The sequence below is a fragment of the Falco cherrug genome, chromosome 4, assembly GCF_023634085.1.
Source record: "Falco cherrug isolate bFalChe1 chromosome 4, bFalChe1.pri, whole genome shotgun sequence".
Lineage (NCBI taxonomy): Eukaryota > Metazoa > Chordata > Aves > Falconiformes > Falconidae > Falco > Falco cherrug.
The window spans coordinates 82,682,447-82,709,435 of NC_073700.1; the positions used below are offsets into that span (position 1 = coordinate 82,682,447).

At 38.6% G+C, this 26,989-nt stretch overlaps 1 protein-coding gene across 2 annotated transcripts; it reads right to left on the bottom strand.

Annotated features, from left to right (window-relative positions):
• Positions 1-1,840: 1,840 nt before the first annotated feature.
• ANKMY2 (ankyrin repeat and MYND domain containing 2) lies at positions 1,841-26,904 on the bottom strand. 2 transcript variants are annotated; one of them, XM_005445109.4, is made up of 10 exons: positions 26,685-26,904; positions 23,533-23,597; positions 14,977-15,115; positions 13,016-13,114; positions 10,819-10,979; positions 9,349-9,563; positions 8,136-8,271; positions 6,210-6,338; positions 5,637-5,778; positions 1,841-3,399 (listed from the first exon to the last, which is right to left on the bottom strand). In XM_005445109.4, exons 1-10 carry the CDS (start codon positions 26,749-26,751, stop codon positions 3,176-3,178), a joined length of 1,377 nt encoding a protein of 458 aa, XP_005445166.1. In that variant the 5' UTR covers positions 26,752-26,904; the 3' UTR covers positions 1,841-3,175. The 2 variants fall into 2 exon arrangements, with proteins under 2 accessions (XP_005445166.1, XP_027669571.1); XM_027813770.2 differs by lacking the exon at positions 23,533-23,597.
• Positions 26,905-26,989: the final 85 nt, after the last annotated feature.

A 26,989-nucleotide genomic window follows, 5' to 3' on the forward strand; every position in this document is an offset into this window, starting at 1 on the left:
GTATTTCTGGCCTGGATATACTCCTGCCCTGTCTTCTTTAGATTAAAGAAAAATGAAAGTGAAGGATTGTTTCAGTTTTCTGCACAGAGAATGCTGCAATGCAATGTTTCAACTTCAAAAAAATTATTACAGGTTCTTTTTTAACAACTAATTTAACATTTTCCCCAAAGAATATAGATTTTGAAAAGAAAATACGTATTTTACAGGAGTAACTGTTGAAGAATTTTAACATGACTTCTTGTAATCTTTTTGAGGGTATAAATGGGCTCAGAGAAGGCAATGAGGTGATTTTTATATATATGTATATATAATCTTTGATGGTGAAAAGTCATCAAAACCTCTTAGATTTTTTGGCCCTCCCACTGTTGCATACAGGTGTCCCAGGAATACATATATTAAACAACAACGAAAAAACCTACCATGGCATTCAGAAGCTCTTCATTATGTTTGCTACCTGTTCACATTTGTAGTTTGTAAACGTTGGATGCTGCCCAATAAGCCACAATCAGTAGAATCACTGACTGCCGTGTCCACCTTTCTTAAAACGCAACGCTTTCCACATACTCATCCGTTTGAACTTTGTCAAAAGGTTTGAGTCTGTTTTAGAGCCATTATTGAAAAAAGATAACGTTGATTATTATATATGAAGAAATACTCAAAGGTAATTGCAAATCTTGCTGAAAACTCCCTTTTAGTTAGATGAAGAAAAACGTTGAAAACCTACTTGCATCAAAAATCTAAAGTGATTTGAACATGCAACGTTTAGTTCACTAAAAGATGTGCTCAGTTTCAGAAGCTTTTATATATTCTTAATTCAATCAGATTTCCCAAGATGAAGAGATAGTTGATAGTAAAAGACACTTAGCCTAAAAGTAAACCAGGGAGCAAGAATTGTGATGAAGCAGGCTAGACAGATTCATAGCTGCTATGTCCTTCTATCTAGCAAAACAGCTGGAGAAGTGAGAATTCCATTTTTCCTAGCGGAGGGCAGGAAGGTCTTTCGAATCACGCACCCTTGAAGGTGCAAGAGCGTGTCTGTTGGCTTTGCAATCCACAGCCCTCTTGTCACTTAAAACCTTGCTTAAGGCATCAGTAAATTGCATATGAATTTTCATTCTACTTCAAGTTCCTTATAAGTAACATGTCACAAGATGTTTCCTCCAATTCCTGATTATGCAAGAGAGCTAGTCATTACCCCAGGTTTCTGCAGGACGTATCAACCATGATCCTCCAACAGAAGAGCTGTCACCAGCTCAAGCTAAGGCAGGCAGGGGAAGCTCTGGAGCTCAGTGTGCACCAGGACCCTGACTCTCCTGAGACTCATTGCAAAGACAGGGAAGTGAGTGGCCTCCGACTTTTCAAGTTAGGAGAACAAATGCAACTCCATAATCTGCATCAACAATCCCACACTTTAACACCTATTTCCAATGTTCATACTCTTTCCTATGGTGTGGGCTTTTCTTCTTTATCAAGAAAAACTGCTGGCTGGCAGAATGAAAGCAGGATTTGTGCTATGGATTCTACCACAGTTCTGAAATCCTGAACCATTTGCCCTAAAGAGCTGGGATTTTCAAAGAAACCCTAAAGAGCCACACATCCCCGTAAGCCCCAGATGTGTAGAATAGGGTAGCAGAAGCACTTCTGCATTCCCAGATCCAAGAGTGGACAGTGACTACATCGTGACTCCTTACTGCAGGCTGAAGCACGCATCTCTTGCTTGCCAACCGTCATGAAATTAAACTTGGATACCGAGTTACGAGGCCCACGCATGTCAAATGAGAATGTCACCGACAATGACAGGCATTACAGATGCAGTAAACAGAATTGCCACACAGCTCCCTTCTTTTAAAAAAACTTCCCTTTATTATTCACAGTTTACTAATCCTTGAAATAAAAACACAGGTACGTTCCCTGTACAGGTGCATTTATGTATCTTCGCTCTTACAGTTTTCAGAATATTAAACAAAAATTTTCAATATATTAGATAGTAAAAAAATGAATAGCATTTTTTCTGCTTTGAGGATGGGCCTTATTCCTCTAAGCTGAAGGATATTGCCATATTCAAAACACCAGCTATTCAACCAACAATTAAAGAATCTCAGGTTTTGCCATCCTTATGCAGCAAGTGGTATTTTCAGTTGTGGCATTCCCATTCGTTTCATGAGACGCAGTAGTAAATCTCAGTGAGAACAGCATAGTTAAGGGAAGCTATTTTCTAGATGTGGTATTTAGTTGCAAGCCTAAGTGAAATCCCAGTTGAATCAATCCACACATGAATTTTCCTATCTAATTCACTGTGACCAGGTTCAGCATGAACAATATTAAGCATCTTTTTACATTTATGAAATAATTCATAAGCAACATCCCAGTGTGCTTGAAGGTATCTTTACCTGAAAGCTGAAATTTAGAAACCATTATTCTTGCCAGTCAAAATATTTTAAGTCATTCTGTTCTTTCCTTCACTAGACTTCAATAAACTTGGAATATTTTTGATCAAACCAACAGTGAAATAATTCTGTTGAAACACACGTTTCAGTCAGCTCCAGACATCTGAAACAGCAGTATCATTGAATAAAATTACCACAAAATAGACACTACTGTTGTGCACTCACTAGTCAAAAATTATTTACAGTAATGTCATGAAGAGTTGAGAATTCAGGCAAGTATTTCAGAAATTTAACTGCTACTGAATTCCTTCAGATAAAGCTTCATAAAGTGATGTAAAAAAAGTAATTTAGCAGTTGGCTTCTTGATGCTTTTAACTACAGTTCTGTGTACTTGCAGAAAAAACCCAACTAAAATAACTTTCTGGTTCTGAAAACATGAGTAATCCAAATCAAATGCTTTGTATTTTTCACTAAGTGGTTGACTAACCACAGATACTCAGAGTTTTTTACTATGCTTACTGTTGGTATACTTACAGATGGTTCTAAGTCACTCTAGTTTTTATCATATAATACATACCTATTTTGACAATCTACAGCGGAACCTGAAGTACTGATACACAAATCAGCCAGTATTTCATCTCATGATGAACAGAGACATGCTGTTTTTCAAAGGGAGTCTTGCATAAGCCATGCTGTAAGAACTGAGACATGGTCAGCATTAAAAATTCCTTAGGACCCTTGAGGTACAGGGACATAGCCCGAACTCTTAGTCCCTTCCTAGCCCCTTGTTACTCCTCAGAATCTTGAATTTTTTGAAGAGTGATGTCAGCTAAGCCGGTCTCACTTTCCAGTGGACTTCCAGGGTGCAGGGCTAGTGCCTCCATCTCTTTGGTAAGTTCAGGTTCTTCAGTTTGGTCAGTAGCATGATTTGTATCCACTTCTTTGGTAGCATCTGGGCCAAGATCTGACTGTTCTTCACTTGTAGAACTACCCTCTACTAGTTGCGCTTCATCTAAACAAAAGAGATATCACATCATCAGTAAACAATGAGTTCATCTGCAAGCAAAGATTTTTATTATTGAAGAATAATAATCAGTAGGAAACTTTGCATCAATTACAGAAACGATCAAACCAAGCTTCATCAAAAAAAGACCTAAGACACTTGAGTTCTGCTTAAGTTGGTCTAAGACTACTCTGAAACTAACCCTACACAAAGCTGTCAATAATTTAACTTCTATTTTGCCACATTTCTTTTTAATATATAAAGAAACAGAGTAGGACGCTACATTTATTGTAACTTTCAATTCAAACATACTTCATTGACACTGTTCTTACAGTTAGGTTTTCAAAGAATAGCTGCAGGCTGTTTAAACACAGAGTCCAGGTGGGCTTTGTTTTTCTTAAAAAAAAAAAAGCAAATAAAAAGAAAGAGGCATATACATGATTACACAACAAGCATTTTTGCATGTAAAAGACCGAAGCTATTTGCTAATGAACAGCTGACCACAACGAACTGTGGGTGAAGTGAGTCATCCTAAAATTTATAACCTGACTGCACGGAACAGAATCAGCTGCACCTTTACTTTTCAAGCTTTTTTGGGAGAAAAAAAAAATTAAAACTTTTTGCCCTGATTCTGCTAAGTAGTGGTTGCGTGCTAGTAATTATGAAAAGAAAGAAGGGAAAGCCTAATTGGGGGCCCAGGCACCTTCAGAAGTAGTTAATCTTGGTTTCTTGTTCTGTTATGACTGATAGCCCGCTTAAAACGCTGTCCCAGCTAGCCACAACACTGCCAAAGCCCTGTCAAGGTCTTACTTTGCTATGGAGCCAACTGCCTTAAGCACAGGCTGAAGCACAGACTTCCTTAACACTCACCCTTGTACAGTGGAAAGTCTTAAACTCTTTGTTTTGCTTATAGTCGCAGCTGTGGGATTTTTAAACCTTTTTTCCCCCCTCATATATAGGATTTGTAGGGGGTGTTATTAGCTTTTTGAAATAAAATTGCTGTTGGCATGAAGAGCTTTGATACAACACCATTCAGAAGGTGACTTGAAGCTAGGATGAATTCACGGTCTTGCTACCAATACATGATCTGATAAGGTGTACAACACATTGGCTATATATCTGAAGAAGTTAATGAAGATTAACCTGCAGATAGTGCAGCAGTAACAGGTCAAAAAAAGATGTTAGCTTCCCTTTTTAGGCAGGGAGGGGAAGAGCCATCCACCAAGATCCTGTCTCTCCCTCTGAAGAGGACAGCACCTGGCCACTAACTTGTTCGTGAATCTGCAAACGGCTGTATTTGTCACCAGTGCAAGGCATCACGCTGCTCGCAGCTCAGTATGTTTTGCTGTATTGGTACGCAATGTATCCAGGGGTTTCTAGTATCCTTGCCTCCGGCTTCCGCAGTCATCTTGATCCCATGCAACAGCAACTCTTGTTGTAATAGGATCATCACAGGAAGCTGTCGAAAACTTCACCAATAACTAATTTATATCCTGCTATAGTTTTTGGAGCCCAGCTAAAGTGAAAAATACTACCATTGTAAGACAAGTGTGATTTGTCCAGTGCACTTCCACAATCCTAAAAACAAGGGAAGGGGAATCTAGTTAAGTTGTAAAAGAGAAACTGATTTCACCAACTTTCCTATTATTTCACTTACAGAGACATTGTATCAGAGTAAGTTGCAGGGCGGGGTGTATGTGTGTGATACTGTGTTTTTTCTCTTATTATGTATTACCTATTTGTTTACTGAAGGCAGAAAAATGCCATTAAGAGTTCATAGACTAATGCTTTCTTTTCTCACATTCAAAGTACACAACAAAATTAACTTGATCCTGTGATTATGAAGAAGAAAGTACTACAGGAGAGTTAACATCTGCATTAACCTTTGCAACTGGAAGGAGTGGGCTGCTTGCTTATTATCCAACTTGTCCTAACACTCTTCCAATGAAAGGTAGAGTAGCATGAAACTTCTGCATGACTTTTAGACTCAGATTTTGAAACAGTGCAGTGTAATTCAGAATGGTTTAGCTGTAGAAACCTGTGTAACTCTAGCATTAAAAAGCAGATTTTAGAAAGTACACAGCATTTGTAAATTGAAAGACCGGAATTCTAACAAGTGCAGGTATGTTACAAGAAAGATTTTTCTTTCAAACTCAGCTGTTAGAGACTTTAAGACTTACTACTATTGTTCCTTGTGATGCAGTTAACGCAGCATTAGTTTCAGCAAGTAAACTACAGATCCTAACCTTTCTTTTGCTTTTTTTCTTGTTTCCTTTTTTCTTTGGCAGCTTCTAGTTCTTGTTTCTCATGAATTTCCTTCAGGGTCTTGCAGACTTTTTTGTGGGTAAACCAGTGCATTTTCTGGCAGTTCTGGTTGCAGTACATCACCTGAAAGTTACCAGAGCTATCAATTCATCTTCATGCACTAAAAAAATATACAGTATTATTGCATTTCTTAGTGTACCAAGTTAAATCCCTCTACGTTTAGTACTTAATAGTATTTTTAAGCAATTTGTAAGGTCACATGGAGTGATTCTAACTTATATAAAAATCTATAAAGAATAGATTGTTTGTTAATACTGGACATCCAGAAATTTTACTCTTTCTTCATTCTTAAACATACACACTTGGAAATCCAAATACTCCTACTTGTGTATTTCAGGCATCTCTCCCGTAAGTAGATGGCTTACATATTTTCAGTGCAGGCATACATGCTGTTCCTCTTAAGTCTACACAGTAAATAGACAACCATTCAAAATCCTCAGCACCTCAGTAGCACTACTTTTCGTGATTCATTGTAACTGTTTATGGATTCTTACCATTTTACATACTGAACATCTTTTGTCTGCTCCCTTTCCCCCACAAGTTGTACAGAATTCAGCATCCACAAAACCCACTTGGCCAGTAATAGCTTGCGTAAGTACAGAAAACGCTGTAGGATCAGAACCCTGAAAGGTAAGACAAAAGGTGATAATGAGACTAAAAACCAACACCATCATGAAAACAGACACACAAGAGAAAAACAAAACAAGCAATGGAAGCTTCTGACCAGCCAGCTGCAGCCTCAGTAAAGATGCTGTAGCTGCAAGAACAAAACTAAGTCTTGGAAGTTCAACTAACATGCACAACTTAACATTTATATGGTTAGATAATTTTTTTTTATATAGTTAACTTAGTCCTTCGCTTCTGTAGAAGGGAAGATAAAAATTACCATTTTTTTACTCTGTAAATTATTAATGAAGTCAGTGTTCTTTACACACAGTCACCTACTTGTGGATCATACGCAGCAGCGCAGATTAGTCTCAGTGCTGGCACTAAGAAAGGTATTTTACTTGTCACTGCTGCACTGTTGCGCTCAGTGTACTCAGATGCTACAGACCAAATGGTCAGAACGTAACATCTCAAGAACGATTATTTGCATATTATTATTTAGATGTTATTTGCAGTATCTTTCCCATGCAATACACACAGAAAGATTTTGTATCTTTTACTGGTAGCCATATATTAAGACTATTCTTTTGGGCAATGATTTAAATATTAGATAAAAAGAATGCCAGGTTGCTCCAGCTCTACGTAAATCCTTAAACTGTTAAGACTGCCATGGAATATGCACGATCATAACTACTATGACAATGCTGAGATGCCCAGACTGAATCCAAGTAATTGTGCATGCCAAAGGTCAAAGGCCTCCAGACAAATAAAAATTTATAGCATCTCCTCTTTTCTAGTTCTGCATAATGGACAGAAATCCAATGTAACAAACTGTGTGTCTTTAAAGGCAGAAAAGACTGCAAGCTCTTCGAAGAAAGAAGGGACAGGAAGGAAAATGTTTACTCTAAAGCAAGTCTTAATGCATCACGATGGCTTATGTTTTCACACTGTTTATTTTTCTGGCTTAGACAAACAGTAGAGATTGCATTAAGCCTCAGGACATTTTAGTGGACTTGGCGCCACTTAAGATGGAGGCTATTTTTAATTCTCTCAGCATAAACCAAACACGTCACAAAATGGTTCCACCTCCCCAGTGTAAGTGCATATAACATCTAGCTCTCAGAGACCAGAAAGAACATTCTTAAAAAAGAATAGTAACTTGTGTAAAATTCATTATGAAGTAATTAATAGTACTATAATGAAGAGTGTTAGCGGAGGCCTCAGTGGAAAACTGAAACTAGATTTTTTACTCATAATTTTGAGTTCCTAATGTAGATATACATTTTGCTCTACATTGCATCATCTTGCCCCTCCCTGTGATAAAAAGAGCTTCACAGAATGTTTTTTCTATTTCTACCATCATATATTACTAACTTTTCATGTACACTAGAAATACAAACCTAGCAAATTATTCAATCTTAAATTGAATTTAGACATTGTGAAAAAGGAATGCAAAATGAGTTTCATCTGTGTCTGAAACTACAATTTGTAAAAGTGAATTGGCAAAGAAAAACTGAATAGATATCCCAGAGTAGGAAAAGAAACTCAGACAAGAAAAAAATTGTTTCAGCTTTCTTTAAAAGCTGAGGTATTTAAGCAATCATTATGGGCACAGGAAAAAAATACTCATTGAAGTATTTTAGAGCATTTTCCTGTAGTATGTAAAATAAAATTCCAGTTTGCCAGGGATCAGGGACATCAAAAACCTTTACTTAATACATTGCAGAAGCTGAGAAACAGAAAGACGGCATCGTTTAAACTGAATTTACTACGCAAGCTGCTTAGAAAGCATTTTCTTCATAGGAAGAACTTACTATTTCAACAGGAGCAATACTTCTCACGAGCTGCTGAAGCAACGTAGCTTCACAGTAAGGAAACTTTCGGATACTTTCTCGAATTAGCTTCTCTTGATATACAGGGAAACCATCTTTATCTCTTCCTTTCAAGAGACTAAATTTTTGAAAACCGAAGTCAAATAAGAAATCACATACTAAATGTTCAAGAACAAATACACAGCATGTTGTACTCTGTCCTCTTTCAAATTACAGAGAATTATAATCCAAAATAATTCGACAACCTCATACGTAAAAGTGTTCGAAATGCAAATTAATTATTTTTATTCTAATGCAAAATCATTATGAAATATAAGGTAACTAAATGTATGCTCTGAAACTATTACTTACTAATTCAACCACACAGAGAAAAATCATCATCTACAGGCAGACTAGTATCTACATCTGACTAAAGTAGCAAAATGCTTTGTTGTATTTAAAAATGAGCACCGTAAAAATAAACACTCAGGAATGCACGGTAGTACTTGAATAATATGTTATAGTCCTGATGCCTCTATATTTATCTAGTTAGCTCCTAGTTTTTTATATGGATCACTGATGAACTATGCAATTTCAGTACGTGAAAGCTGACTTTGTAATTTATTTTCAGTATCTCAAAGAAATCCACTAAAGTCTATGGCCACTTACTTTGATACTTAAGATCAAGCGGCTGGTTTTGTAACCAAGTAGATTCCAAAGATCTAAGTGATTCAAGAGTCCCACGTCTCACCCAGAGCCAGTGGGATTTGCAGTTCTCGGTTGCTAAAGTGTTTTTAAAAAAATCCCACCCTGTATGACTGCTGGAGAGCAAAATGGCCAGAGAAATGTTCCCAGATGATTTGTACTGGGCACTGAGAAATTCTTTTTTCAAGCCTGTCACTCCCTCTTTTCTCCACCACATGTTGCTCTCTGCTGCTTCATAGTGTATGTGTGATTGCCAAGCTCTAACCAGTTCCAGCAGGGAGCTGAAACTCTAGGAATGTTTCCTTTGTACCCCGAGAACGGCTAATGCCAATTCAGACAGAAAAAAGCAAGTCAGTGCCACCCTGAAGTGACTGCAGCCAGGATTATTTCAAAATTTACTTGGCATAGCCTTTAGCCAAGGCAATTCAATCTATAATTACAGTTGTCTTTTGCCGATATCTGTAAAGCTGGTTCATACATATGCCTTCAGACCTCTCTGTAGAATACGTACCTTTTGATAAATCCGTCTAGTTTATCCTCTCGCTCTTTTAGAAACGTAATGCATTTCTGGAAGATGCAACTGATGTAGTGCATTTTCATAGCAAGTACTTCATTCATATCTTTCTGCTTCATACATTTCTCACAAATTAGATCCAGAACCCTGTAACATTTCTGCAGTGCTTCTACTTCGGCCAATAGAGGGTTCTCTTTTACCAGCAACACGATCTATAAGAAAAAGTAAAGATAATGTAATATATTAGTAAGGAACTAATATATATAGTAAATATGTATAATATTATATAATATTAAGTAAATAAAATATATTAGTAAGGAACTAGTATTTTTAAACTCGTGCATTAGCATTAAAGGTTATATAGCTCATTGTAGCTAAATTTCAGCCGAGTTTCTAATATTCCTCTACTTCCATCTTATGCAGTTTTCCCGTTTTCAGTCTTTATTTAATATCGCTATTTCATAATTCCGCTGTTTTCAGTCATTATTTAGTATTATTATTTTGCATACTGTAATTCACAGTTTCCAGACAAGAAACATTTAAAATTAAAGAATGATATTAAAACCAGTAAGGACTTGTTTCAGAATAAGACCTGTAGAATCAAAAGCATTTCAAAAGAAACAGTTACAGAAATTACCGTACACTGTTCTAGAAGCTCTTTCCTTTTAACCATCTAAAATAAACCAGACTTGTACGATCTAAGCAGTTTCACAGGACACATCAATCTCACATAAACCTGGAGTACTTCAGGTAGACTAGTAATGCACTGAACTAACCATTTTAAGAGGAAACTGTATACTCTGCTCATTAAATCAGCTGCCACCGGTGCATTACTGTTTGTATGTACTGCAGATACCTGGCTGGCAACTGTTGACAAATTCCTGACTTTGAATGCCAAGCCCAAGGAATTTGTCTTTGAAGCTAGGTGTATTAATTTCCCTGAACTACACTGGCATGTAGTTCAGTATGAACCATAAGAGACATTTTCAGCAAACAGACTAGGAAGTAAAAATAACAGTCTCTTGTGCATACTTTGAGAAACAGCAGTAGCAGTAGACGTTACTATGCTGAACCAGTGATGAAGGTAGGAAGATACATGCTGAGATAAGCATTGGAAGAACAATGAGATTTTGTTAAGACAGGAAATTGTTTTATGTTCCCACTTCAAATGAGGTGAGGAAAAAAAGAAAGCCAAAAAAGAAAGCAGCTTATGGTCACTGATGTAAAAAATAAGAATCTCTCCACTTAAAGGTCTTAGTTCAAGATTCTGGTGTATATAAACACTGAAATAGCTTCATTTTTTAATCATGTCTAAATGTTGAGCCTGATTCTTCCTCATTTTCAGAAGTATCTGAGTTAGTTGATAATGCTTTTGATCTCATTTGGACTCTCAAAAGAGCTGAATGCTTTCTGATGAAGAAACAGTTCCCATGCCAACACACACATACAATTTACATATTAGTCCACCTTAACAGGATGCATGTTAGTAGTAGTAATAATTTTATGTAGAGGCCCAGCTAATTTCACTGGCAGTTTTGGTTCTTTATCTAAGCCTTGTGGTTTAGTATAGTAGTCCAGCCTTTCACGTGGGAAGAAGTTGTTGATGACAGTCACACAGTCATGTTGACCTAAAGGCACACAAGAAAAAAAATCACCAATGAATTAAAATAATAACAAAAAACCAAGTGACCAACCCCAAATCTAATATAAGCAATACAGGTGAGAATTACCCACAAGGAGCTTAGCACTGGTTACAGGCAACTCTCGCCATTCTTTTGTATGTAACTTTTATGTTCAGTTAAGTGTAAATTACTGACTCTCAGCAGGAAATGACTTCATGAAATTCCATTTTGAGAACTCTGTCCCCTTCCCACATCCTCTTTCCCTGGTAAGCCAAAACTAAGTGAATAGGTATTTTTACCCAAAGTACTACTATACTAGTAGTCTTATACTGGTGTTAAAATCTTTCCAGAGAAGTTCTCTCCACTTTGTATTTTCAGAAATTAATGATATTTGCATTGAGACTTGTAAGTTTTCAGACAGGCAGTAGTGTATTAACCTAAATTGGGAGAAATTATAAAAACAGAACATGCTTAAAATTTACCAAAAAAAGGACTGTGATGAAATTAACAAGAGAGAAGTTGCACCCCCTTCTTGTTTTCTACATCTGACAATATGATGGATTACGTGGCTAAAGGGAAAGTAAAATTTAGCTTCTCTAGTTCAGCACCATATTCTTTAAATTGACTGATTTATCTTGGCACTAACCTTATTAATTAGTAGAAGACAACACAGCCAACCAAATTCCAGCATTTAAAACCATTCACTGTTTTAGAAGAGACTGTTCTAAGCCAACAGAGCACAGTGTAAGACAAATGACAGGGGACGAAGTATCCTCACTTCCCACACACAGACAGATGAATTAACGTTGATTGGACAGAGAATAAAAAAGGATGGGAATGGATTCCAACGTTCAGACTGTTACAAGTAGCATACCTCAGTATGCCTGAAAATATTTATTCTATCTTGGTAATGTGATGAGATTTTAAACAAGAATTCTCCAAAATTATGTCAGAGAGAACATTCCCAGCTCACCAACAACTCAATTCAGCATCACGTCAGAAAAGATACTCCTAATCAAAGGTATAAATAATAGGAGTGAACTTCTCTGACATATTAAGTTAATAGTTAAGGTTTTGCCGGTTAAACCTCAAGTGAGCAATGTCAATCTTTTCCTCTTTAAAAGAACAGAATGAGGCAAGATTCAAATTGAAACCGCACTAACTTGCTTTTCAAGGAAGTTAATCTAAATGGCAAGGTAGGCTCTTGAATCCAGAAAAGCTAATGGACTTGCAAGGGGGTTCTCAGACGTTTAAGCAATATGAGACAGTTGTGTTGAGGAGAAAATACTGGTCCTCATTTTTGGGAAGGTCATCTGGACAGCAATAGCTGTCCTTAAAACGACTCCATTGTTTCTAGTAATATTTTATTATACCTTCTTGCTAGAAATAAAGTGCTGTATTTGGAAACCCAGCACTGTCAAGGCAGGTAAAGAAATAAAAAAGGGTTCAGAAAAAAACATAACAGAAAAAAAGCCTGGTTCCATGTTTTGCCCAGGATCACACAGCATACTGGAATAACAAATCTTTTATCTTGTTCTAGTGAAGTTCAGGCCAGGAAGTACTGACTACCTCCAAACAGGTTCCGAGACACCTCCCTCTCCCAAATGCAGAGGGAGAAGGGCAGCAGGTGACTGACCACTAGCACACAGCATGCTAGTGGCGAAGCTCAGATGAGAGTTCCTGACTCCTAGCACTAAATTCATTCCTTCCCACAAAGGAAGCTCCAATTTGTACTGCATTTCAGATACCTCAAACGTTACCAGCTTCCTCTTACTATTTGAAAAGTGGTGACATTGCAAATACTTACACACTTTGAGAACAGCATCATCTATTCTTACAAATGAGATCATATATGCTTTTATGAAACAAAGCATGGAAATAGAACACAAATTTACTCTTGTTACAGGATGAGATGTGGAAAAAAGCTGAACTGTGTCAGTTCAGAACAGGTTATTAAATAATGTTTCTCCAATAAAAAGCATCAGATGCTAACATTTAACTCCTTTAGAAATTTAGTAAAGGATAACAGACTTTCACCTTACCCACAAAAGCAGCCATCTGAGCTGCTGTCCTGCCCACAGAGTTGACAACATCAGTCTCTGCTCCAGCCTCTAACATCATCCAGGTGATTTCTTTGTTTCCTGAATTTGGGGGGAAAATATGGGGAATGAGAGAGAACAAAGTTTTAATTCTTTATACTGTAGAAAAACAAGGAGTGAATTTCTTAAAGACCCGGAATAACACTGTGGGAAATGTTCTTAATGCCATTACTTTAAGAACAGATTAACAGAAAGGCACAGTGCTGCCTCCTTATTTATGGTTCCAGAGAGTCAAATCAAAGTAAAAACTCAATTCAGGCAGGGTATAACTCTGCTGCCTGTAATGCACATTCACCTTCCCAGGGAGCTTATGGGAGTCATATACATGTAACTACACTAGAACTTGGTCCCTCTGGATAGCAGTATAGAAGAAAATTCTATTAATCTAGTTTGACAGTTCAACTACAACATTTGCTATTCTAAGAAGAAAAACAAATCCAGTACTATTATGTAGCAGGAGCATAGAGAAGAGAACAGATTGTTCCTTTCTCCACAGCGGGAACTGGGTGTTCAGACTGGGCTAAATACCAAATAAAATTAAGCTAAAATTTGATGGGAAGATTAGATGACTTAATTGGTGCCCTTCAGAGACTAATAAGGACATTTGTCACCGCTCTTCCTGGTTCTGCTTTCAAAGGTATTCTTTCTTTATCAGTTTTTGTGCATATGCTAAGTACAGAAAAGTGAATATAAAAAAAAAGAAGGGGGTGGCAGATGGAAATGAATGTTTCTGATTTAAAAACAAAGGCATTGCGTCAGTAGTGCTCATGTACCTTTTGCATTCACAGATAACAGACCTTAAAGTCAACATTCAGAAGAATTTGAGCCCAGGATGACAAGTTAAAAGCTCAGCTGTGAGAAACTGGTAAAAATCCAGCATTTTCCATAAAGCTGCAGTCATTTAACAACCTCTAAGAGTTTGTTCCCATCTATCTGCTGCAGCTCTGGTATTGCTCAATCCCACAGAACACTAAAATTTCCAAATCTTTTTACCAAAGTTTTAGCAGAAAAGCAATCTGACAATCCAGTTCACGTTCATATACACACACAGGCCTTTCTTTTTTTATATTTATGATGAAAGAAGCCAGAGTTTAAACTCAACCTGCTAAGCAATCTTACCTCCCTCGAATCTCCTTTTTTGGGAAGTGGCCTAGTAAAGCAGATACTTAAAACAACCTAATATTACCACACCTAATATTTTTTAATGGAGTCTTTTTCTCACTCAAGGAAATAATTGTTCATTTCATCCAGGAAAAATAACAGCAAGAGAAAAGCTGCAAACCACCACTAGAGACAGAAGATATATACAGCTATAAGTACTCTCATGAGAAAAAAATGAAAGTGTAAGAGGTGAGGGAAAATTAAACTGAGAAAACATGGTTTTTAAAACTTACTAAATAAATTCTTAAAAGCCAACGAGATAATTCTAAGAATAATATAGAAGAAAGGCAAAATTTGAAAAACACTGGATTGATTTGGTAAGCCTCAAATATTACTAAAAGCTAATGACTTGTAGTCTTAAAAAAGGTGGTTTGGTGCAACATCTTTTTCAGTGTAACACAATATAATTAAACAATGTACCCCACTGCACAAGAAAACAGTGACAGAAGACTGAGTTTTGAGTTCTGTAGCAAACAGGACAAAGTATAGAATGACTATATGCCTCAAAACACTGAACAAAATCAATTTTTATATGAAAAAAGATCCCAAGCCTGAACAGCAGCTCTCCTATTCCCCTGTCCTGATGATTCTACTGGTCTTGACATATTTGCATGGTTCATATAAGTAACAGTAAACCTAAATAATAAAAACATATCAATATTTTCCTTTAAATTATTAATTTATGGCAAATTGTACCCATCAATGTCATAAAAATCAGTGATCTAAGTTTAGCAAGAAGTTACCTGAAAGTCCAGCAAACATTAAAGCAGTATATCCATGCTCATGTTCGTTGCAGTTAACATCAGCTCCATGTCGCAAGAGCAATCTGCACATGTCTACTTTCCCTTTGTACGCTGCATGCATTAACGGGGTCATGCCATGCTACAAAAGAAAGAGGAAGGAAGGAGCATACAAAAAAGGATTAGTTATATCTCTCGATTTTCATACCATTGATAGTTTTTACTTGTACATACACATTCAGTATAATTAACAAACCCTCACGTAATATTGAAGTTAGCAACAGCAAAGGAAAATCTTTGTGAAAAAATGTGGTTACAAACAAGTAGATTTTCCATTTCCACGTCAATGTTCTGATTATGCTGTGCTATATATTTGAAAACAGACTACTGTTGAGGGAATTAAAACCATTTACAGCTAATTTGTCACTGACCTTTTGTACAAGGCTTAGTGTGAAAGTCAACTAATGCTTCTGCTAGTGGGAAAAGCTTGTTTTAGATAATTTATCAGGTTCCTAAGTTATTTCTTTTCTCCCCTGCATTATACCCTAAGCAACGAGAAACTCAGGAATAGGCTCTTGTTTCTGCCATTATGACGACTTGCAGTTTCTGAAACCCATCTTGCTCATTTTCAGTCATAATTACCAGCAATTGTGCTATCCTCCTCTCTCCCATTTACCCACCCTTTTGGTATTGTGCCTGTGATCTTACATCAGCCAGAGCTCTGAAAGCCCTTGTAAAGACACAGCTCTAACTGGACTTTAACAACCACACAGCGTCAAACCTTGCCTTTTGATAACCTGCACCAGGACAAAAAGTATTAGCTTCAGCAAGGGAGGCACTGAGTTTTTATTAGAGTTGCACTGGTGCGATTATAAACACAAAGCTTGGCAAACCCCAGGGGAAATTTTCAGAACTAGGGTGAATTGTTGTTAGTGCAGGCTCTCTCCCTCTCAAAGAGCAGGGAGAAGCACATTTCTGTCTGAGAAAATCGCATGACATTCCATGTTTAGAATTTGATACACTTTCTCCAATATATTTTCCAATATGTTTATTTTTCACTTAACATCAAGTCAGGATTCATGTTCACCAGCCAAGACAGAGTAATTGCCCAAGAACATTCCCTAACACTGAATACGAGGCAGCATGCTTCAGGTTGTCCCTGAAGAAAATCAAAATGGTGTTTTCTTCCTTTTTTTGCAGGTTAAGGCTGTGTGCATGAATACACCCATGTACACCGCTACTGCAGCTCTCTAAAAGCACGGTAAGGTGACACACTGAAATAATGTAATTGTCAGATTGCACCTTACTGTATTTCTCATTTCAATTTTTGATAGAATAAAACACAACTGAGTTTAAATTCACCTGTATAATTTTCAAAAAATTCCTAGATGTGAGAGAAATTGCAAAAATTAAAATTTAAGAACAATTTTTGAGTATCATTTTAATTATTCCCCATCCTAACTGAAAACAACAAAAAACAATTACCTGATGCATTATATTTTAGTAACCCAAAACATTTTGGTAAATTGCAATATAAGCTACCATTAAAGAAATGAAAGATCTGAAGAGATCACTTCACAAACATGAAAAAATTTGTGACTGTTTTTACTAGGTTTCATTTGTGGTTCTACAAAAGTTAAGTAAAGGCCTTCTATCCTAATATATACAACATATTATATTATATTATTATGCTATGTTATATTTCATTGACAGCAATTTTCATGGGCCAATCCAGTCTGGTGTCATAGTATAGATTCATCTCCTTTAGCAGCCACAAAAGGACTGCTGTAAGGGGATATGAACACAGGTTTTTGACTGGAGAAGGAACTTAAGAAAACAATGACTTTAAGTTTGGTTATATCTTGAATGCCAGCTGTTTAACTTTAAAAGATCTGTCTGAAGATTGTAGGACAAAGGAAAGGGTTGGTTTTGGGATATTTTTTTTGTTTGCTTTTTGGTGGTTTTTTTTTGTCATCCTCTCCTCCTGGGAAACTTTTCTTAAAAGCCTTTGATTAAGTTTTTAAAGTGTCAGGCTGTTGTGGTGTGAATCAAAAAAAACCGTATCAAGCAGAATGGACAGTTGTTAGAAAATTTGATTTAAAGTCACACTAATAGCAGTCTTTCACAATCAGATTAAACAAAAAAGGACAGGCTAGACACAAGCTTATCTGTGGAAGACTTGGTATCCTCTATTATGTCCCTATGCAGAAACTGAAATGACTACAAATACTCGGGCTGCATGTGAAAGACGGGTCCAGCAACAGTCTGTTTTCTGACACATGACACTTGGATTGTCGATACAACATACTTAAAAGGCTAAACTAGCAGACAGTTTATTAAGCATACAGAGAAAATAAATTATTTATTGTTCCAGTATGGAACACAGGATGAGGAATCAATTTTCTAGCACCTACTATGTAACATTCTTCCAACCAAAGAGCAAGTCTTCTAACCTCATTCCCTAGGACAAAAATTAACCCTTCCCAGTTTCTTGTTTACTTTGCAGGGATGCTATATGGTTTACAGGGAAGAAAATTAACATCTCCTGTCTTCTGCAGGGTTGCAAGTATTCCCTGTAAGTCCGACTGTACAAGGGGAACAGAGTTTGCAGTGCCCCTAAATTGCTTGGCACCTCCCTTGACCAGGTTCTTCAGCTCATCAGCCAACAAGGACTGCCTGGTATAACAGGGCTCTGCCTCACGGTACAGCCAGCCCAGCCATTACGCACCACCCTTCCCAGTTCCTGATGTGGAAAATACACCAGAAGCAGACTGAGGGATGGGATTCCAAGAGCTAAATTGACCTAATGCAGCCATTGTAGGGGAACCAACTGAAGAAAAAAAAAAATATATATACAAAAATACTACAGAATCAGCTAACAAGGGAAGAAAAGAACACACGGGGTGGCAGGAGGGACAGACGAGTACCAGAACCAGGGAGTTGTTGGACTGCACTGCCATGTGGGGGAAGAAGAAAGCAGGCCTGTCTTCAGCACCTGGGATGCACTTCTACAGGATGGATAACCCCAAATTTATAAAGATAACGAACTGCAAAAGCAACCTTCTCCCTTCTAGGAACTATGAGGCATGTTTTCAACATTGTTTCTCAGCCTTCATTGACACAGGAACTGGGGAGCACAGCACGGCTAGGGAACAAGAGTTGGGACAAACGAAACAAAATGATCACAGACGATCTCACATTCCAGGCACCTGTGCATATTTGGCAGAAAAACCAACTATGTTGCCAGCATTTAAACACTCATGCTGACTGTGTAAAAACACAGACGTGATACATGTATGTTTTAAAAAGCCACTGTTTTGTGGCTAATGCACTGATGATTTACTACTGAAGTAGCCACAGACTTGTGTTACCCAAGAGAAAACAGGAACCCAAGTGGTCCCAACATTCTCAGTCTTTTACACTTCTCATGCTCGCTCTGTCCATCTTCTCAACTGTGGAAACTTGGCCAAGAAGATGCACACACAGGCTGGATCACACTGAGGCAGCTCCCTCAGCAGGTATTAGGGTACACCACTACATTGCATGTGTGAATACTAACTACCTAAGTAGAGTGGGAAAGGGCTGTAAAAATCATAGCTGAAAAACTGCTGTAGATACTTTTATGCTGACAGTGTTAAAGCATCCACCTCTCCCTTCCCAGTTCATTTTGCAACAAGGAACCCAGCCCCACATTAACATAGAAAGCACACCGTATTTTATTCTTTAAATTCAAGGCAACTATACCAGTTCTATTAGTTCAGAAAATTACAAACTAAACACATAGACTGTAGGTTTGGATTTTATTTGAGAAGTTACTAAAAAGGAAATGATGCAAAAAGAACAGGTGCCACAAGGAACACAAAAATGCTAGTTGATGTGTGTCTTCAAAATCATCTCTCCTAAATAAAAAGGAAGAACACTACTGGAATTAGACTAACTCATTAAGACTGGTTCAGGTAGGTATTTGGAATTTGACTGTAAGAACATCTTGACTTTTCACAGAAATGGTACTGAATGCTGCTAGTCTAGAAATACATGACTTGACATTTAATTGGTAGAAAGCTTTTAGAAATTTAACTCTTAATGCTTTTGAATAAGGTTTCCTTTACCCATCTTAAACTTACTGCAAGCAGGATTTGGAAGGTCAACAGATACATGCATGCATGATTTTAGCTATAGCCAAGTACAAACTAATGAGAATATGAAATACTGTTCTGTCAGTGTTGATCATAGCTGTAGTTCTCCTCCTTTATAGTCAACCTGCTGAGCTGTTGGTTTTCCATATGTAATACATTAGATTCCTCTGATGATTTTTCTGTTCATCTGCAGCGATGAGAAGTTAAAGTCTACATCAGTTAGCAACCTGAACTGAAACCAGATAATTCTTAATAGCTCTTGAATTTTCTTTAGTTTGTGCATTTTGAAATATTATGTAAAAAACATCCAAAGACAGAACACTCTCTTCTCAATAAAGGCCAAAGATCTGGGCATTTTCTGCTAGCATAGGTAGTTCACACTGAAATAGCAAGACAGATTAACTGAAGAACCACCTACTGAACATAATCAGTATAAGTAAAGCTACACATCTCATACACAAATAAGCAGGCTGCTGCTGTAATTCACAGAAAGTATTCAGTTCTGTAATTAGCATACAGAAGTGGACTGTTTCTAAAAGACTAATTTTATTACAAAGTGAACAGCTGAATTACCAAACTAGAGGAAAAAAGCAATGCTGCTAAATACCAAATAATAGTTCTCTACGTAAGATTATGAATGACCTCAAAATTATTTTAAATACAGAAAAACTATGAAGCCTTTTCAGGTCAAGTCTCTCTGCTTGATCTGCAGAAAATATGGGATTATAGTGCTACAGTGTTTTTTTGCAACTTTAGCTACCAACATGACTGAAAAATTTCCACAGTTAGAAAACCCATGTGCTTCCTCTGCCTTTCCATAATAATATGAAAGTTCTTAGCCACACCCTGCAAATGAATGGGGTTAAAGTCAGCAAACTGCCACTGTGAAGTCACAACACTATGTGCAAGTTCTGTACTCCCAGGGGAAAGAAAATTCCTGAACGCTTTCTTCCATGCTATGTATCCAAGTTAGCAACCACTCCATCTAGAACAGGACAAAAAATAAGAAAGCAGTGTGCATTTAAATGAAATATATTTGTGTTTATTTTGCATCTACTTCCATTGTCCATCTATTTGTCCTAATATTTTGGAACACCTGAGTTAAATACCCCTGAAGCTGTAAAGTTGCCAGAGTCAAACTGCTAAGACAAGTTTTGTGGAAGAGGTATATACTTCTTTGTTTTCTTAAAGACAGCAGTTAAGCCTAAAACCTTTCCCTTCTTTGACTACCTAAATCAAGAAATAAACAACAACAAAAAAATGGATTTGGTCAGAAAGGATGCTGGAAAAAAAAACCCAGGACTATCTGCTGGATATCTACAACCTTCTGGCAGACTGGAATCTAATTAAAGGGATCTTACTCTGCTTTCAAGCGACCTACTGTTCCCAGGACAGCACTGCAAATAGGAGGTGGTGAAGGGCGAGTAAGTCTTGGCACATGGGCAGGACAAAAAATAAAAAAAATTAAAAATTGCTCCTCGAAGTCTATTTGCTTAAGCGCATGTAACAACAGCACAAGCAATGCTGAAATACTGTGTCCAGCTCATGCCTACATTTTTGAAGGAAGCAGCTGAAACAACTGGAAAGGATTTGGAAAACAGCTATGATTATAGCTCAGTTGCTGAAGAAACATAACTTTAGGCAAGGTACTTAAAAAGTCAATGCATTTGGAAGATGTTAAAATATGACTTGGTCCTTGTCTAAAGGTACATAGAGAAAAGATTGCAAATTGTCAGTAATCTACAAGAACACAGATCTAAGCAGTTAGAATATATGGTCAAACAAAAAGTTAAAGGAACATCTTACATTTTTATTTTTTAAATATCAGGAAGCATAGTATGTAACAGTCTGCTTCTGAATGCTGTGGATTCTCCAGCTTGTGGAAATTATTAAACTGCCATGTTTACTGTACCACAAACAGAAGCAGAACTACATTAAACCTGTGCTCATTCTGTGGATTCCCTCATGTAAAAAGGGCTTTAAGGAACTAAACTAGTTCCTCGTTCACAACTGAATTGCACTTCCATTTCAGTATCTAAGCATTTAATTTTCAGGGCTGTTTCCTCACTTCTTAACATTAACGAAATAAGTAACAGTAGTAATATAAATAATAAGTGAATTTCAGGATCAACAGCTAAGGTATAAGAGGAAGAAAATACAACCTGATGCATTCAAAGCAGTCTGCCATTGGGGCAATGCTCAGTAACAGATGAAGCTAATGTTTAACCGGGGGTTCACAAACTCTATGCATAGATATTAGAGTCTCTTCTCCCAAGTAAGAAGTGACAGGAAAAGAGAAACCAGCCTCAAGTTGCATCAGGGGAGGTTTAGACTGGATACTAAGAAAAATTTCTTCACCAAAACAGTTGTCAAGCATTGGAACAGGCTGCCCAGGAAGCAGTCAAGTCACCATTCCTGGAGGTATTTAAAAGGTGTGTAGATGTAGCACTTAGGGACATGGTTTAGTAGCAGACTTGGCAATGCTAGATTGGACTCTACAGTCTTAAAAGTCTTTTCCAACATAAATGATTCCATTAAAATAAAACATTAGAAGGAAAGTGGTCTAAAATAGAAAAATTCTAAAACTTGACAAGACTGACGGATTAAGAATCCTAAACAAATTTGAACCCTTTCTTGATCAATATCCACCATTACACACTACTCTTGGGGATTAAAAAGACGACTACAAGAAGTCCATTGCATGAACTTTTGAATCTTATGTGCCTTGAGTGTAGTCAGGTGTGAGCATTACACAGGTCTTGTTAATACTGTTCTTCTTTAACAATAGCCTGAGGCACCAGTCAGTTATGGATTCTACTAATAAACCATACCCTCTCAACAGTAATCCTGCATGTTGCACTAATACTACATCAAGTGTGCAGTCATTCAGCACTAGTTCAACAATCATACTAAAAAAAAAAAGCTTTTAAAGTCCGTGCAATAAAGCACACTTGCAAACATACTTACATATATCATGGGTTCTTAAAGTTTACAGTGAAGCTTAGTTTGACTAGTTTGTCAGAAACTTCTTGAAATTCATCCATTAGAAATGAAGGTTTAAATATTTTAACTGTATTTAAGAACAATCAGAAAATGGATCTGTTGGCAGCGCAAAAAAAGGCTAACAATATTCCATATTTTTCCTCCATTCAGTATTCGTGAGACCAAATGTACAATACCCTGTCCGATTTGGGGCATTCCAGTACAACAAAGACATGGATAAACTGCAAGTTCAGTGAAGTACCACCAAGACATGGTGAGAACTTTAGTACTTGTGCAGTGAAGAGAGGATGCAGGAACTGGGCTTGTTCAGCCTGGAGAAGAGATGGCTTTAGTGGTACCCAACAGCAGCCTGCCAGTGCCTACAGAAAGATCACTGAGAAAGCCAAACTGTTGCGTTACAGTGGCACAAGGGCAAGAGACAATAAGCCTAAGATGAAACAGAGGTTCAGACACAAGGGTGAAACATTTTCACTGTAAGCACAGTAAAGCAGTGGAAAAGTTGCCCAGAAATATTGTGCTGACTCCATCCTTAGAGATTTACAAGGCCAGACAGGATAAAGCTCAGAGCAATCTCATCTGACCTCAGAGCTGAAGCTGCTTCAACTGAGAAGCTGAACCTCAGCTTCTGAGGTGCCTTCTAGTCTGAATTTATCAGTGATCCTATGAAGTGGTAACACTGGGGAAAAAACACAAACTGACATCTAAATTGATAAATTACACTTTGATCTAACATGCATGGTGGGCAATTAGTTTTGCTTCCATGTTAACACTTCATATTACTGTTGCATGCTTTAAAAAAGACATTGCAAAAAGAAAAAGAGTAAATAGGTATGAACATCACACAAGGTTCCTTTCTCCACAAGCATCCTCCCACCTTCAGACAGCACTTAAGGTTTTTATCTTTTACCTGTCTATCATGTGCCATTGCAAAGGACAGTGTGTTTTCCACTTATGACCTAGCTGCTCACTCTCCAAGTATGTTTATGATTCTGCAAAGATGAGGCTTTGGGTGATAAGCTGCAAGCGTGATGTGGGGACAGGTATTCTTTATCCAGATAGTCTGCTGCTATCTAAGCAGATGGACTACAGTTTGGTGAACATGACAATAAGTCAGGAAGCATCTCCACGTGTCCTGCTGCAGTGTTCATCTTACCTTACAGACAACAAAGTTCATGCTGGAACTTCAGAGAGAAAACAGTGTAGTAATGAAAGTAACGTTAATCTTTAAACTGTTTTTTTTTAAAAAAAAAGTAAGAGCTCTTCGAAGGTTCATTACTCAGCTGCAGGCTGGAAATATCTTCAGAGTAACTCTGATTTCCCGGAGTCTGTATAGCAATGCTATTTAACAACAAGAAGCCCTTCAGACCTAGTATTTTCCTTGCTGAACCCCCAGCATAACGTTTGTACAGTTTTGCTGTACCTCATCCAAGCAATTGACACGGACATTCTTGCTGCCCAGTAGCCTTCCAGCTTCCTCGGTGTTTCCTTTAATTAAAAAAAAAAAAAAAAAAAAAAAAAAAGACAGAGAGAGAGAAAGGGAATAAGTTGTGAATCAAGAGGAAAAAGTTCGGTTCCATTCCCATCAGAATCAAAATCTTTGTAGATTAACCACTTGGGATGTAGATTAACCACCAATAAATCAACTGCACTCAGTAAAGAGGTTTAGGAATGAAGTGTTCCGTTCTAGATGCTAAAAGCCAAGCATCAAAGAGTAGTCTGGGAGCACGCACTAGATGTAAACATCCATTTTTCGGTGAATTAACATATCTACACACACACACACACAAACAGGACACTAATATGTCTCTTCATAAACAGCACCAGAGCCATTCTGAATAAGTAAAATGATACTGAGCATTTTAACGCATTCTGTACTTCGACTTCTTTTGGAGCATCTTATGTTCAAAAGAGCTATCTGAAGTCTCACAAAAGGAAATGATCCCATTTTAAAGGCTCTTCTGGTCTGAATGAAACATGCTTTATCATTTACTCACATCTTTACTGTTTAAATTTGAAATTTGCAACATTCTACCTCCCAGGTCCACAGAAATGGAAGAAATTTGCTTTTGGTAACAGAGAATAGAGGTGGAAAGGATAAGGACCAAGGTAGCTCCACCACTGACATTTCTAAAAACTACCAAATGTTAAGTAGACTGAAGTCTGAAAAAAAAAGAAAAATATGTGCAAGGAAAAATGGGCTGTAACTTTGGATTTTTCCATTTGCTACAAGAATTCTTTCAGTTAAGCCACAGATCTAAGCCCATTGAAGAGCTATTCAGTAATGCCAATGCAGCTTCAACAGGCATTCAAATAGAAATAAAAGAATATTAAAAGAGTCTAAGTTTGGGGAATTACATTTATTGCAAATTAACAGAAACTTCTGATCATTGATTCAATCATAAGCAAAGCTCTTTCAGCAGTGATGCACTTAATAAAAGTATTACATCCCTCATTTTAATGACAGGCTTCATCTTCACTGTATCACAAGGAGGTGCTATTCCAGCAAATTTTCAGCAAATCTTGCAACTTCAAATGAGTTTTCCCTCATTTTCTTTCAAAAAACATTACAAATAGTAGAAATAATTTATTTTCATAAAGCTTTTGGTGTGGTTTAACAATACTAAACAGATTTCCTTACCCTTTTTTGATTTTTTTTTAAAGAAAGAAAGCCAGTCAGCTGAGTCATCTCACACACTTGATAAATACCCAGTAAAATACACTGACAGTCAGGGCACTTTCAACTAGCCTGCTCCCCCATATACATTATAAACATGTGAGAAGCTTCTTAGGACCTGGAATAGTTTTCAGAAGAACATCTTAGCAAAAGATCAAACATCAGAAAGAACAAGTCTTCAAGGGGTTATCTTCAAAGTAAATGTTAATGCAAGTAAAGCAAAGCAAAGTAGCATCTACAAGTTCAGAGTTCTGTATGACAAAACACTGAAGGATTTCCAAACAAGACACTAAACTGATGGAAGTCAGACTTCTAGAATTGCTAGTGCTTAAAGTTGGAGCTGTTCACAGTCGTGCATGGTAGGAGGCCAAGAGAAAACAGGCAGAAGTTGAAAGCAAAAGAAGCTTCAGACTGCATATAAGGGAAAACATTCAGGATGAGCCCATTAAGGCAGCAGAACAGGTTGCCCAGAGACACTGTGCAGCCTCCATCCTTGGAAGTTTTCAAGTCCTGATAGGATAAAGCCCTAAGCAATCTCATTTGACCTCGTAGCTGACTTGTTTTGAGCAGGAGGTTGACCTAGAGACCTCCGGAGGCCCCTTCCAACCTGAATTATCCCATGACCCTAATCATAAGCATCAGGTAAGTTAGACAGAAGTGTCTGCAAGATGAAGGCCTGAAACTCTGATTACAGTCAGACTGATTCTGATCCACCATAAAGTCATTGCAGACCGTCCTATGCTTGTGTCTCTAACACAGAGGAACATTTAAATACAATTGAGAGTAAAGCCCCAAAAGTATAAATATAATTTCTTACAGGTGCACATTGCCTCAAAACTACATATAGAAATGCATGAAATACATATCAGGTATTTTTAGTTTACCTCCAACTAACAAACAGTACTCACAAATTTTCAAAATATCATTTGGAGTATAACTTTTTAGACAGGGCTGTGAAATTAATTTTGCTGGACCACAAAACCCAACTGTCACACCAAGTGTGACATTAAGCTCCCCAGCAATAAGCATATGCTCCACAACCTGGTAAAACTACAACACTTTCAGGAAATGCAAAAATAAAACAGTGTAAGGGATAAGAGGTGCACAATACCTTGGACAAGCTCAAATTCTGTCAGTTTAAGAACACCCTGTCTGCAAGGACATCCTGGTGTGGCAACAGCACATAGGGAAATCTGTAACAGCCTAAGCAATGGATTATCCCCAAGAAATTATTTAATATTTTTTGCACAACATATTAATAGAAGTCATTAGATAAATGTCAACGGCCGTTACCAGCATGAATAGACGTAAGAAAGATGTAAGCTTTCCTTGGCAGAGTTAAACCTTCCCAGCTGGCCTTGCCCAGCCCGAAGCGTACAGCCCCGCGCCCCCCTCCGCGCCCCCGGGGGCACAGCCCGCCCGCGCACGGCCAGCCGAGGGCAGCGAGCCCCCGCTGCCACGACACAGCCATCTTCCCCGACAGGCGAAGGGGGCCGGAGCCCAAAGGCGGGGGCTGGAAGGCCGCATCGCGGCCCCCCGAAAACGGCGACCCGAGGCGCCCTGCCGAGCCCGGGGCCTGCCCTTCGCCCGCCGCCACTAACGCCGCCGGCAGCGGGGGCGAAAGCCAGCCCTCCTGGGGTACAAGCGGCGGGGCCGGCGCGGCGGGGGGGGGGCGGGCGGCCGGGCTCTACAAGGCCCACCGGAGCTGCAACACGGCCCGGCCCGCGGCGGCGGAGCGCAGCCGGGGAGGTGCGCTGCGCCGCACAGACTCCGCCGAGAGGGGCGCCGGCGGCAGCCGCCCCCACCCGGGGCCGGGAGGCGGAGGCGCCGGGGCCAGACCCGCCGGGGCCGCGCTACCGCCCACCGCCACGGAGGGGCGAGGGCCCAGCCGGGCTCACCTGTGGCGATCACTGCCAGTAAATCCTTCTCCTCCGGGCTCAGGTCACCTCTCCTGGAGGGAGCCATCGCGCCGCCCTGCCTCCCGCAGGCGGTAAGGCCGACTCGGGACGGTGCTGCCCAGCGAGCCGAGTGCAGCCCGGTCGCGACGACGGGCCAGGCACGACAGTACCCCCCGCGCAACCCCTCCCCGCAGCGGGCCCGGCAGCGCCCGCCCCCACCCCGCTCCGCTCCTCATGGTGACTTCCTCCTACAGCTCCGCCCTGACAGGGGCCGGCCGTGGGGTAAACCATTCTCACCGAGGTGT

What these genes read in the sequence shown, in the direction of transcription:
- ANKMY2 (XM_005445109.4), bottom strand. Translation starts at nt 26,751, where the DNA reads ATGGCTCCCTCCAGGAGAGGTGACCTGAGCCCGGAGGAGAAGGATTTA. An exon ending in CTAACATGCATCCTGTTAAG is followed by an intron (nt 9,564 to 10,818) that starts GTGGACTAATAT and finishes TTTTTCTTATAG; the next exon opens with ATCGTGTTGCTGGTAAAAGA. An exon ending in AGAAAAAAAGCAAAAGAAAG is followed by an intron (nt 3,400 to 5,636) that starts GTTAGGATCTGT and finishes TCTTTTGTTTAG; the next exon opens with ATGAAGCGCAACTAGTAGAG.